At 58.7% G+C, this 14,287-nt stretch overlaps 1 protein-coding gene across 5 annotated transcripts in view; it reads left to right on the forward strand.

The window, feature by feature from the left end:
• SSBP3 (single stranded DNA binding protein 3) overlaps positions 1-7,586 on the forward strand; it is a 148,483-nt gene extending 140,897 nt beyond the window's left edge. For all 5 annotated transcript variants that reach the window (XM_008265216.4, XM_017346276.3, XM_017346275.3 and 2 more), the window contains 5 exons: positions 420-490; positions 5,170-5,248; positions 5,367-5,395; positions 5,479-5,580; positions 5,914-7,586. In XM_008265216.4, the coding sequence (XP_008263438.2) occupies positions 420-490; positions 5,170-5,248; positions 5,367-5,395; positions 5,479-5,580; positions 5,914-5,943 (311 nt within the window). In that variant the 3' untranslated portion in view covers positions 5,944-7,586. The remainder of the gene's footprint in view (positions 1-419; positions 491-5,169; positions 5,249-5,366; positions 5,396-5,478; positions 5,581-5,913) is intronic.
• Positions 7,587-14,287: the final 6,701 nt, after the last annotated feature.

The raw sequence follows: 14,287 nt of genomic DNA on the forward strand, positions 1-14,287 counted from the left end.
TCCTGCAGCCAGGCAGGGCGGTGCTCGGTGATGGGCGGCATTGCCCTGACCCTGACCCTGACCCTGACCCTGACCGGGTCACAGTCCCTGGGGCTGCCGGCTCACTGCCCCCACCATGTGTCGGGCGGTGTCCGGGCACCAGCATTGGCTTGGGGTGGGGAGCGCCCCGTGCCACATCAGCACGGCCATCCAGACGCCCTGGGATTCCTGGTTTCGGGGTTGGGTGGTTTTCACAGTTGAATTTTCTGTGATTAAAAACTTTGTGAATCTTCATTAAATACAAATTAGCCAGAAAATGGTGGTACTTAGAGGAAATTTTAAGTGATAAAATACAAAAGAATGAGTTCAAGTGCCACGAGTTTGTTTTAATTAAGAAACGAATTAATCACCTCCACTTGCGGGTTTGCACTGTCCTACAGATTCCACGAATTCCAGTGACAACATCTACACAATGATTAATCCGGTGCCGCCTGGAGGCAGCCGCGCCAACGTAAGTGCGCCTTCTAATAATTTACATATCAGATACCATAACAAATCATAATTAACTTCATCAGCTGAGGGGAAAGCAAGTTTAATTGATTTCAGCCATTTGTTACCAAAGGCGAATAAAACAAACCGTCAGAAAAGTGATTACCTCCGGGCAGCCCAGCTCGGGGTGGGGGAGGACGAGGCGGGGCCCAGTACAGTCCCTCTGCGAGGGCTGCCGGGGAAGCCCTGGGCCACAGTGGCCTCTGGGCCCCAGGCCCTTCTCCTCTGACCGAAGCACCACCCTGGCAGTCCCTCACTTTCAAGCCTGTAGGAGCCATGGGTGGAGACAGTAGGAGCAGGGCACCTGCCTGCCTCGTGCCCCTGCCGTGAGCTCTGTGACCCCTGGCCCTGGTGGCAGCTGGCAGGGCTGTCCCCTCCCTTGCCTCTGTGAGGGCAGCTCTCGATGGATGTGGCAGCTCCCCCTCCACCTGCTCTGGCTCTGGGTAGCCACCACTCCCTCCTGTGCCGCCTGGGTCCTACGGGTGTCTTCCCGCAGACAGGACTGGTTGGAGTCACCTTGTGGAGGTGACACAGCCCTTGGAGCCCCACGCAGGCAGAGGGGAGCTGGAGAGCAGGGCGGTGGGCTGCGGAGCCAGGGGATGGGCTTGGGGCACTCGGTTTGGTTTTGCTCGCGAGATGACACCCGAGCCACCCTATGTGTTAACCCTCACGTGTGGGCTGCATCTGCCTTCTTAGCTGGGTCACGGGACCAGCAAGTGTGCAGAGTGGGTACTGCACCTGCCATGTTCCGTCCCAGTCCCCAGCCTCACCGCTGTCCCTCACTAGGGCGGCCAACCGCCCGATTTTAGCACTAACAGTCCCGGGTGCTGCGCAGTGCCAGGACACACGTCCTGGTCTTTGACGATGGCTGCAGAAGGCTGGTGGGAAAACAGAAAAAACCCACACAGAGCTCCAGGCTGGGGCTGCATGCAAGTGGCCCTGATCACCTGCCTCCCTCACTGGCAGTGGAGGCTCAGGGTCATCCACGGAGGCTCGCCCGCCTCACATGGTCACGGACAGTGGCCGGCTCTGACTTTCCCTCTATGGCTGGTCTCCCGCTTCGCTTCGGGCCGGGACGGTGCTGGCCTCGTTTGTGACGAGGTGGATGTGATGGCTGTGTTCTCTGAGATCAGACTGAGAGGATGAAAGTGTGACGCAGACAGCACCGAGGAGAGGAGGAGAGGACCGAGCAGCTGAGTGGTTTCAAGGGCGCACACAGCCGGATCCAGGTAGCAGGCCGTGCCGTGCACCTGAGGCTCGCAGAGAGGGGCCAGGGACTCCCACCGGAGACAAAGGCCCCCGAGTGAGGGGTGACCGAGGCACATCCTCCTAAATCGAGACTCGTCCCAGGAGAGCCTGGGCTCACTGGAAACCAGCAGTTGCCAAATGAGCTCGGGCGCCCTGGCACCGACACTGTCAGCTGCTCCTTCCCTGGACTGTGCCGGAAGCTAGGAGGTTCCATTTCCTGATCAGAGGCGGAGACTGGAAAGGCTTGGGTGTGAACAGAGGAGAGCGGTGTGGCAGTGACCCACGCTGGGGCTGCTCGCGTGGGGCGGGCTCTGCCTGAGCTTCCGCCAGCCGCGCTTTCTCAGTGTGTTGGGCGACGCCTCGGATTGCAGCAACAGACTGCCAGCGGCTTGAGGGCGCGGGGGCTCGAACGCCGGAGCGGAGCCTCATGCCGTCATCCTGACTCGCGTGCAGCTTTTAATGAAACTGCGGAAAACGTAGATGCTTGTTCTCCTGTCCAGATGCACGGGGACTTGGCTCACCCTTCACGATTCTGGCAGGCAGGACACAGTTCATCTGAGCCGATTTCATTTAGTCTGTAGGCTTCTTAGCTTTGCCTGCTGAATGTCCCGCGCACCTTGTGCCCGACACAGGAGGCCTGATGGGCCTCCCTGTGATTCCAGCCTTTTCCTAAGGAGCGTTTTCCTTTACTTTGCCACTTCCCCATTTGGACCACAGGCCAAAATGTCAGGACCAGCACCACAAAACCAGAAGAAGAAATGGGAAAGGTTGGCTTAAGCAGAACCAACGTAGATACAACACCAAAAGCACAAGCAACGAGGAAAGAATAGATAAATTAGACTTCATCAAAATGTAAATAAGTCGTGTGTTCAAAAGACACCATCAAGAGAGAACAGACAAGCCACAGAAAGGAGGAAGTATTTGCAAAGCATGTATGTGACCAGGGGCTTGGATCCAAAATATGTAAAGAACTCGCACAACTCAGTAATAAGAAGAACCTAATTTAAGGATGGGGCAAGGGCAGCCATGCTGTGGTTCAGTAGGTTACACTGCCAGCTGTGATGCTGGCATCCCATATGGGTGCCAGTTCGTGTCCCAGCTGCTCCACTTCCGATCCAGCTCTCTGCTAATGGGCCTGGGAAAGCAGCAGCAGATGGACTCCTGCACCTACATGGGAGGAGGCAGTTGGAGTTTTGAGCTCCTGGCTTCTGCCTGGCCAAACCCCGGCCATTGTGGCCATTTAGGGAGTGAACCAGCAGATGGAAGATACCTCTTCTCTCCTTCCCTTTGTAACGCTGCCTTTCTAATCGCTCAATGTGCAAATAACCGACGAGCGCATGAAAAGATGAGGCGATAAATACCCCGTGCGCCCACTAGGATGGCTTCCATTGTGAGGACGTGAGACGCTGGAGCCCTGCTACACGGCCTGTGGGAGGGTGGAACAGTGCAGCTGCCTTGGAAGCAACAGAGCTGCCGGAGATGTTAAATGTAGAGTAGCCGCCTGCCCAGCAAGACTGCTGTATGATGTCTGCCGGGGACAAGTGAGGACCTGCACCCAGCGCAGTAACTGGGACACGCACGTCGAAGTAGTGTCAGTGACAACGGGCGAATCAGAGAAACAGCCTGAGCCTGTCCCGTCAGCTAATGCACGGGTAAGTGAGACGGGGTCTGCCCACGAAGCCAGCTGGGCTGCTGTCAGCGAGAATGAGGACAGCACTGTTCACACAACCTCACGGATGAACCTTGAAAACATCTCAGGGAGGAGAGCAGGCCACGGACGGCCAGGGGATTCATCCACGCGGAGTGGCTGGAGACAGCAAGTAGATGCGGGCGGACGGCTGCCGGGAGTGTTGTCGGGCTGTTAGTGGCGACAGTTGTGACCCAGGGCGTGCACTAAGAACTGTTACGTCATGTACTTTAATTGGTCAGGTGGACCTTGCATGGATTATCTCTTAATAAAGCCGTTTTAAGATATTTAAAGTGCACAATAATGTACATCAGATACCTACTTCCAGATAACATTTAAGTACTGACACTGATGTTTGTATAATAGCACACACACGTGTGTGATTGTACTGTCAGGTTTTGGGGGTTTCTTGGCTCTGGTGTAGCAGCATCCTGGGTTGGTGCCCTAAGAAGTTCACTGCCTTCCTCACATCACATGGGGGAATCAGCATGAAATTTGCTACCACCTGGCAAATTCGCCCCAAAGCCTGAGCTGCCTTTATGGGCCATGGGGGACACAGGGATGGTGCTCCTCCCCCGCCACGTGGTCACTGGACAGCTGTCAGCCCCGCCCCCTCCCCCCTGCTGTCTGGCTGGGCCTTACTGTGCTCACGCAGGACCGCTATCCAGAACGACTTCCGTGACCAGCTCTGCTTGCCCACACCCCTCTCCTCTGTGGTGCTGGACTGTTCTGATTGCTCTGTCTCCCCGGGAAGCCGCAGCCACCTTTTTTTTCTCTCTTAAGGTTTATTTATTTATTTATTTGAAAGGCAGAATGAAAGATCTTCCAGCCACTGGTTCACTCCCACAAATGGCGACAACAGCCAGGGCTGGGCCAGGCCAAAGCCAGGAACCAAGGATGCCCTCCTGGTGTCCAGCATGGGTGCAGGGGCTGAAGCACTTGCGCCGTCTCTGACTGCCTTTCCAGGCACATCAGCCGGAAGCTGGACCGGAACCAGCACTCTGGTGCAGGACGCCGCCACTGCGAGCCGCGGCTTACCCCGCCGTGCCACGGGGCCAGCCCCTGCACCCGTGCTTTCTCCACAGCCCTTTGGGAGCTGGGTGCCTGTGTATGTGTGAGCGCCTTCTCCAGGCTGGGGCCCAGATGTGACTCAGCTCTGTGTCCCCACACCCAGCCCACGAGCCAGCCAGCCCCAGTTCTGTCCCCTCCACCCCCTTCCAGGGTGTATGTGGGGCCTTGGCTCTCCAGAATGGCCATGGCTGTGGAAGGGGCCCTCTGGCCCTGAGGATGGAGGTGGAAAGGATTCGGCCTCTGAGCCTCTGACGTGTCTGTGCCAAGGCCTAAGGTGTAGTACCCTAGCACCGCCACCCCGCCCCTCAGCAAACCCCAGAGCATGGAGGAGGCCCACCTGCCGAGTGGGAGGCTGGGCATCTGGGCTCCAACCCCAGCTCCTCCACCGCCTACCCAGGGGACCTCAGGCAGAGCATTCCCCACCTCAGCTGAAAAACGGCCTGTGCAAGGCCCAGGCTGGTCTGGCTCGGCCGCCGCCGGAGGGAACAGAGCCCTGCCGGGGTCTCAGGAGGCTGTGTGGGGCCAAGCGGCCCCTGTCCGGAGCCCCCATCCCCATCCCGCGGGTCCTCACGGGCAGGCCCCCGAGGTGCTCCGCTGGCCGTGCCCGCTGAGCCGCGCCCCTGCTTCTCCCTCAGTTCCCGATGGGTCCCGGCTCGGACGGCCCAATGGGCGGCATGGGCGGCATGGAGCCCCACCACATGAACGGATCATTAGGTGAGCGGCCCGGCGCGGTGCGCGCGGAGGGCACTGCCCGGGGTGGCCGAGGGAGGCGGGCGCGGTGCCCCAGGAGCCCAGGGCGCAGGGGACTGAAGCAGCTCTATTCTCCTTCCAGGGTCAGGCGACATAGATGGACTTCCAAAAGTGAGTGCCCCCGCGTCCCCGCCTGCACCCCGGCCGCGTGGGTGGGGCGGGGCCCGCGGGCTCACCCTGTGCTCTCTCCACAGAATTCTCCTAACAACATAAGTGGCATTAGCAATCCTCCGGGCACCCCTCGGGACGACGGCGAGCTGGGCGGGAACTTTCTTCACTCCTTCCAGAACGACAATGTAAGCCCCGGCCCTGACCCTGCCGCCTCCCGGCCCTTGTAGGGGCAGCCGCGGGCGGGCACTGACCGCACACCGGAAGCCCGAGGGGGGCCCACTTCCGGTCGTCCCGGGAAGGGCGGTCTGCGGCCCGGTGTGGCCCAGGGGTCCCGTCACCGAGGCCTGGCCGTCTGCCTTTGCCTCCAAGAAGCAGCTTTTGGGTCAGGCAGCTTCTGCAGGAACCCCAGCTGCCCGCAGGCCCGGCTCCTCACGGGGGCTCCTGGCCCCTGACCTGCACAGGGCTGTCGGGCCCCCCCAAGCGCTCACCGCCACCCCTTTCTGCTCCTCCCCTTCCAGTACTCTCCAAGCATGACGATGAGCGTGTGAGCCCCTTGTCCGCGACGCTGAGAGCCGGCATTGCAGGCGGGAAGACGCCAGGAATTATGCAAGAAGAAGTGAGGTGTTGGTGCCCAGGAGCCGGGGAGGCCGCTCCCCACCCCCGCCCCGCCCCCCGCCTGTCCCTGTTTTAGTTTCATGCAATAAAAAGGCCGAACTTTTTATTCCATAAAACGTGAAGGACAGAACTCAAAATAAAAATATATTTCAAGTCAACACCAGAAAAACCCTGCCCCTCGCCCTTTCCGATGGGAGCTTTTCTGTACATGACACTTTTATTTTTGTTTTTGTTTTTGTTTTTGTTTGGGGTTTTACCGTTATTGGGATTTTTTTTTTAATTTTCAGGGGGATTTTTTGGGGGGATTTTTTTAAATGGAAGCTTCTAGCAAGCCCCTCACCCCACCCCACCCCAGTCAACCTCTTTTTTTCTTTAAAAAAAAAAAAAAGGAAAAAAAAAAAAAAACAACCAAACCCACCAGCCCTGCCTCTGTACCCAAGCCCTTCCTTCCACCAGGAAAGCTAGTGTAGGTGTGAAGCCTACTACACTGTCTTTGTAGCCATCCAAAAATAATAATAATAAACTGGACAGTTTACAATTGGTGGTTTCTTTCAAAAAGCCTTTTTTGGAAAGAGAAAAAAAGGAAGTCACCTTTTTCCACTTGGGGTTTTCGGTTTGGGCGATGCTTACGGAGGGGTGTTCTGGCCAAGCGGGCAGTGGCCGCATCCTCAAACCCAGAACCCGTCTCATCGTGGGGCCTGGCCGCCCGCCCTCTCCCAGGATCGAGCCCCGCCGGCGTGTACTGCGACCCAAGGACTGCTGCCGGCCCCTCTCCCGGACCTCTCCTGCCCCTCATCAGCCCTCACGCCACCGTCTTCCCAGCGAGACTCCTGCCAGCAGGGTGGTGGCAGCCGGCGCAGTCGGAGAGGCCGCCGCCGCCAGGACGGCTATGACCTGGGATGTGGAAACTGTGACCTCCACTTTCTGGTCCCAGGACCCTCGGCTCCTTGGCACAGGCACGGGCAGGGTGGGCTGGAGTTTGCATTTTCTTGTTTTTATTTTTTTTTCGTTTGTTTTGTTTCGTTATTCTCTTCGTCCTTCTTTTGAAAGATGGGTTGTTGACCAGAATTGCTGTGTATATGCTTAAACTGGAGGGGGAGACTTGGAAAAGCTGTGGGGGGTGGGGGGACACCAACAACCAAGCGGACGTGCTGTTTCCGGTCCCGTCTTTATTTTGCAGAGCCACCGAGCCTGCTGTGGCCCGTGCCCTCCCGGGAGGGGTGCCAGCAGCCACCTCGCCTCGCCCACCATTGGAACCTCTGTGTCTTGCCCTAAAGACACCCCGATTCTTTGTACATTGACACTCCCTCCTGCCCGCCCGCCCGCCCGCCCCGTAGCTGGTCTTTGTTTTGCCCCGCCCTTTCTGATCCATGTATATCATATTCTGTGCGATATCATCTGCCTGAAAAAAGACCTTGTGCGGATTATTGGGAACATTGTAGCTGTTTCTGTGTTTTTCTTACCTTGTAGTCTGGTTCTGAATTAAGAGAGGAAAAAAAAAAGTAATTATGATACATTGTAGTTTGTGTACGATATATGTTGATACGTTTTATTAAAGGGACATCTTTTTCCGCAAGCCCTTCCTGACATGTTTGGGGATCGCGGGTTGGAGTTGGATTTGATGACACAGATTACAGAAGGCAAGGTGGCTCCTTGGGCACAGGGTTCTGCTCTGGCTTCTTCGAGATGCTGCCCTGTCCCTGGGTGGGTGTGGCTCTTCTCTGGAGAGCTGAGAGGCCTGGGGTGGGGAGGGAGGCGGCTGGGAAGGGAGGCCCTTGAGGGCCCTCTGAGAGCCGCCTCCGAGGCGGATGTGTCTGATCCTTAGAGTGTGATAAGGCCCCTGGTGTCCCGGCTTTCCCCTTGGGTACTGGGACACCGGGAGGTTGGGTTTGTTTTTGGTGAACGTCCCAGGCCGTGAGGACTCGGCGAGTGGCACAGTCTGGCTTGGACTTCAGAAGGTTCCCGCAGGCGGTGTCCTGGAAGATGGTGGGAGGGGCCGGGCAGGATGTGGGGACAGCCATTCCCGGCCAGCAGCCAGGCAGGAAATGCAGAGGCTGGGGGAGGTGGCCGCCCTGGGTGCCGACTTGCAACATAGAAAGTGGAACTGCTTTGCTTACCTGGAGCTCTGGGGCCTGTGGGGCGTGGGGCAGCGCACACGCCCCCAGCAGAGAGTGCATCCGGTCCAGGGGTCTTGGGACCACATGGCTGACTGCCTGGCTCCGATCCGTCCTTTGCCAACTTGCTGTGTGCTCATGGGCAAGAACACATCCCTGCCACACACGTGGGGAGACTGGCCAGGACTGACCTGCACTGAGAATGCCCCAGCACAGCTTCCTGCCGCTAACTGCTGCCAGTATGCCCTTGGCTGCCACCTGTGCTCCTGGAGCAGGAGACAGCCCAGGCAGGAGCCCCGGAGGGGGTGCCCTGGTGCAGGACAGGAAATGGCCAGGCCCTAAGAGCCCTACCACTGTACACCCCACCACCCATCTCTACCAATACAGCACTCCCTGCAGCCTCTCAGCCTGCGGCCTTCGGCGGCCAGCAGCTGCCTGCACCGCACAGATGGCCCTGGTGAGCGTTGGGTCGGGCTCAGCCTTCCCCAGGGGCAGACCTGGAGGAGAGGGCTGTGTCCTGTTCACCAGTGTTTCCATGATGCGGCCCCGCCGGGCCTGGCAGCTCGACACTAGATTCAGCCAGCGGTGAGGGCAGGAGGAGTGTCGCACCACTCCTTCCACACGAGGCCACGTTTGAGGCCATCACTGGAACCTAGGTAGGAGGGGAGGGGCCAGACTGAAGTCTGCAGCCACAGTTACCGCTCTCCCAAGTTGCCCAATTCTAGGAGGCTGTGGACTGGCTGTCTCCCACAACCCTCCCCCCCCAACACATACATACACACAGCCTTTCCCTGGAGCCAGGGAAGCCAACTGGCTGACAGCAGCACAGCCTGGGGGGTTCTGCAGCTGCCAAGGCCCGGGGACTCCAGCAGGGCTCGCTGGGGGAGTCTGAGGAAACCCCGCCTTGTCCCCCAGCATCTGCTGTCCCGTGACGGGTAGGGATTGTGTGCAAAGAATCCAGACATGGAGTGGACTTCTTAGGGCTCAGGCCTTGTCCCAGAGCTGGTCTGCAGAGCTCGAGGGCCCTGGGTTTGGGTGTAGCAGCCAGGCAGACAGGAAGAAGTGGAGGCAGCGGTGCCTGTCTCTGCCAGTACTGGGCTCAGGTGGTGCAGCCGATGGGCCGCAAGTTGGAAACAAAGGAGCAGCCCGAGGACTGGGTGCTTAAAGGTGGACGGTCCGCTCTGCCTGAGGCTGGGGCTGCTGCTTCCATTCCCAGGCAGCTGTGGGTCTAAACATTTAGCCACTGCCTTGGTTTCCTGCCTTCCTCTCAGCCTTTCCAAGGCCACAGAGCCCACACTCCTGCGCCTCCGTAAGCCCTTCCTTCCAGCCATCTACCCATCATCCATCATCCATCATCCATCATCCATCCACGTGTGTTTTGAGCTCCCCATAGATGCCAGAGATCACTCTAGCACTGGGGACACAGCGTGAACCAGTCAGTCGGCAGGCTGCAGGTCGGGCTCAATTTGGGAGGCCAATGTGACAGCCAGTGCTGGTATCACTGGGCAGTCTGGGTGGAGGAGACTTGGCATTTGGATGCTTGGACACCATGAGGCTGCCTGAGGTCATCCAGGGAGTGAGTTGGGGAGGCGCCCCAGGACAGGCCCTGCAGCTGTGAGCAGGGAGAGATCTGGGCAGCAGGAGGGGGAAGGAGGATGGGAGAGCAAGGTGCCCTGGGGGCCGAGCAAGAGCACTGAGCAGGGCATGCCGTCTGCTGCTGAGGCGCCCTGGGGCAGGTGCTCCCTCCTCCCTAAGGCTGGCCCTGCCAAGGCTTCTTTTCGCACCCTTCAGCACTTCCTGCTACAACTCTAGCTCCGTGCCCACACGGAGCCTTTGCTCCTGGCATGCGCTCCAACTGCCCTTTCAGGAAGCTAGGCTGGAGGTTCTCTGGGGCCCCAGGGCCCCTAGGCTGTCAGGGTTCAGTGTCTGCCTCCCCTAATCAGGCTGGGAGCTCCTCTAACCAGGGGCCGTGTCTGAGCTGTCACTGTTCCCAAAAGCCCCAGCACACACACAGGGCCCGCGGCAGGAGGTGTGCAGGAAGTGGTCGCGGAGTAACGGATGCTGGCGAGTATAGGCACCCATGGAAGGCGCTCAGTGCTAGCGCCCCGGCCCATTACTGTCACCTGGGGTTAGGTGCTTGGGTTTAGGGAAAGGGGGACTACCACAGAGCCGAAGGAGGCTGACCACTCCGTCCTGTGTGGCCAGCAGCCTGGGAGGACTCCCTCCTGGATCCGTAGCTCCGAGCGCACCAGGCACAGGGAGTACTTAGGAAGTGTGCTGAATTGTTGGGTTGTCCCTCAAGGACGATCTTGACCCTTGGGGGTTCCCTAATTGGCCAGCTGGCAATGAGGAGGCCCACTGTGTGTCATGCGTGTGGATGGATGCATTGGGGTGGGGGGCACGGCAGTGACAGGAAGCTGGGAGGGGTCAGTCGCTCCTGATAGGCTGGGCTCTAAGGCATCGATGCGCAGCAAGCCCACCCCCTGGATGTGGCTTTGAGTGGGGAGATGTGGCCCACCTGGGCTGGCTGGTACAGTGTCAGGAGCGGGGGGGAGGGCTGCTCAGCCCAGCTGAAGAGTTAAGTCTCCCAGGCTCCACTTTGCGTTCACTGTGGCCTGCAGAAGCTGACTGAGGTGGACCCTGTGGTGGGAAGCAAAGCCGAGCCGGGAGGGAGGTGGACAGAGCTACTGGGCTTTGAGGCACATAAGCCCGCCTCACAGCTCTACGGGGCAGTGGCCCCATTGGGAGGAGAGATGAGTGGGGTGGCCTCACGGGCAGCTGGGACCTCGAGTTGAAGCTACAAGGACTGACAGAAGCCAGAGTGGCCAAACCAAGGGGCTGCATCCAAAGTAGTGAGGGCCCGGCCACCAGAGGCGGTTAGCCAGCTCAGGGGAGGAGAGGCGGTTAGAGTTGGTGGGGGGAGGCTTGGGTCCTGGAGCTCCAGTGGACCTCAACGTTCCTCCCCTGTATGGGGCTGTGAGGTCCCCACAGACTCAACTGGTCTGCGGCCCAGAGCAGCCTCAGCTTCCCTATCTGCCAAACGGGAACGCTGTCCCCTGGGACCTTCCCACCCTGCACTGAGTTCCCATTCAAAGCCACCTTTTCACAGAGGCCCTCCCGACCCTGTGACTCAGGGCAGTGCGCCTTACCCCATGAGGTGAAGGCCAACACCCCTACCCAGCTGCTGACTCTCACACTGTGCCCCTTCCTGGCAGCTGCCCGAGGCCCGGGGAACTGCCCACCCAGCCAGGGGCCAGTGGCTGACGTGGGACTCCGAGGACAGCCCTGAGCTACACACTTCTCTGCAGGGTAATGAAGACTTCAGTTCCCCTCTGCCCCCTGCACCATCCTTGCTTTCCTACAGGTGACTCTCGAGAGCGCTCGCCAATAAAACGCGGGCCACAGCTGTCCACGACTGCCCCCAGGCCACTGCGGTGAACACCCCCAGCCTCTTTCCCTCCTGTCTCTCTAACACCTACTTGTCTTTTAAAAACCCAGGTCTCAAAGAAGGTTCTGGTTCCTGGCTTCCACCTGGCCCAGCCCCAGGTGTTACAGCCATTTGGGGAATGAGCCAGCAAGATGGAGGATCTCTCTCTCTTTCTTTTCAAATAACTAATTTAAAAGGGGAGGGGGCCTGGCGCTGTGGCATAACGGGTAAAGCCACTGTCTGCAGTGCTGGCATCCCATGTGAATGCCAGTTCAAGTCCCGGCTGCTCCGCATCTGATCCAGCTCTCTGCTGTGGCCTGGGAAAGGTGGAAGATGGCGCAAGTCCTTGGGCCCCGGCACCCGTGTGGGAGCCCCAGAAGCTCCAGGCTCCCGGCTTCAGATCAGTGCAGTTCTAGCGGCTGTGGCCATCTGGGGAGTGAACCAGCGGATGGAAGAGCTCTCTCGCTCGCTCTTTCTGCCTCTGCCTCCCTGTAACTCTGCCTTTCAAATAAATAAATAAATCTTTGTGGGGGGAGAGATGATTTATTTAATTGAAAGGCAGAGTTACAGCAAGAGGAGAAGAGAGAGAGGAGCAGCTGGGTCTCGAACAAGCACCCATATGGGATGCCAGCATAAGAAGCAGAGGCTTAACTATTTGTGCAACAACGCCGACCCCAATAAATCAATCTTACCAAAGAAAACAGAAGTCAACCCGAGACTCCCAAGTGGGTGGCAAGGATGCAAACATCTGAGCTGTTATCTGCTGCCTCCAAGGGTGTATACCAGGAAACTGGAATCAGAAGGCAGAGGAGCCAGGACTTGAACCCAGGCCACTGATACAGGACATGGGCATCCCAAGCAGCAGCTTAACCACTGCACCAAACACCTGCCCCTAACGCATACCTCATTCCAGTTGTCCTCCCTCGTATGGCAGACCCTATGGCGCTGCAGGTTAGGCTGCCACCTGAAACACCAGCATCCCATAGGACAGCCTCAGTTCAACTCCAGGCTGCTCTGTTCTTTCCATCCAGCTTCCTGCTGGTGCAGCTGGGAGGCACTGGATGATGGCCCGAGTACTTGGGTTCCCACCACCCCCGTGGGAGACCCAGAGGGAGTTCCCGGCTCCTGGCATTGGCCTGTCCCAGCCTTGGCCATTGTGGGCAATTGAAGAGTGAACCAGCGTATGGATGCTATCTCTGTCACTCTTTCAAATAAATTAATCTTTTAAAAAATAAGTTAGGCCCAAGAGGAGCCTGTCCTCTTCCTGCCTCAGCCTTAAATCTGCAGCCGAGACACAGTCCTGCCAGTCAAGTCACAGAGGAAGTACCTGTCTGGGGTCCAGCCTGAACTAGCCTGGGGAGAGAACTGAGGGCAGCCTATGAGAGGTCCCAGAGTGCGGCCTTAGCACAGCTCCTGGAAACTCTGAACCGGTCCATGGACACCTCTTGGTCAAATATGACCTCCAATCCACAGGTGGGGAAGCCTGAAGGAGAGCTACTGCGGCCCCACGTGGCCGGTGGGGAAGCTGAGGCTGAGCAGGCAGCTGGAATCTGGAGGCTGTGGGAAAGGCGGGCAGGACTGTAACTCCCCAGGGCTGCGGCCTGCTGAAGTGAACCAGGCGCTGCACCGTGACGGGAGGTGCGTCTCGCAGATGAGCTCCCAAGGGGAGGGCCCCTGCTCCCACCTGCTGCTCCTGCTTCTTCACTCCAGGCTCCTCTGGGCGGCCTGGGGCCTTCATGCCACCCTGTGCTTCCTCCTTGCTAAGTGTGAGGAGGAAAGTAGGTGGGGAGGGCGGACAGTGGGCTGTGGGGAAGTGGGCACATCTGTGGAGGGGCAGTTATCACCACATCCTGTGGTCTCTGAGCCCAGCTCCCCTCTGGGAAGGATAAAAGCTGCCAGCCCTGCCAGCCCTGCCTGCTGTCTGCAGCTGGGGAAGTGCAGTGGGCGCTGGGCTCCAAGGCCGGCCCCGCCCCGGGGCAGGGTCCACTGGCTGCCCTGCTCAGAGCCTCTGTGCCTCTGAATCAGGACTCAAGTTCATTACCCCCTCTCACCCCAGTTCAGTCAGTCTCCTAGGGATCCGGCCTGCTCAGGACCCTTCAAGTCATCACTGCCACCCCAAGGACACCACAGTGGCCCCCTCGTCCCACCAGCTCATCCTCTGAACTCCCACCAGTGGTCTTAAAAATCCCTTCCACTCAGCGAGTTCTGCAGGAATTTTGCCGATGGCTAAGATGCAAGAACGAAGATGCTCATCGCAGCAGCATCTGTAAAAACTACCCACTGGATGCCCGAACACCCACCCACGGACAAAGCTGCTCCAAAGGGCAAGGCCGACCCCGTGCTGATTCGGTACGATCTGCACTCTCCAGACCCCAGGCGAGCACATGCCGCGGAGGCACAGCCCACCCAATACCACCTCAGCACCTCTCCGCTGTGGCTGTCCTTAGGGAAAAGGACTAGGGCTGTGCTGCGGGTGGGATAACGGTGATCCTTCTCTGGATTTTCACCTATGTAAATGTAACTGTTCTCACCTTTACATGGGAAACAGGGCTCACCGCATGCTCCGGCCCCAGATGGCCTCCCTTGGGAAGCCTGGGGTGCGGGTATTCAAGGCCCCTCATGTGCAGGTCACTCCAGCCAGAGCCCTGCTCCTCCTGCACCCATTTCCAGCCACTCCCCGACTCGCTTGGCCCCCTCACCCCTCTGCTTTCCTAGTGGTCACCTCTCCTTGCCATC

This window comes from Oryctolagus cuniculus, chromosome 7, assembly GCF_964237555.1.
Source record: "Oryctolagus cuniculus chromosome 7, mOryCun1.1, whole genome shotgun sequence".
Taxonomy (NCBI): Eukaryota; Metazoa; Chordata; class Mammalia; order Lagomorpha; family Leporidae; genus Oryctolagus; species Oryctolagus cuniculus.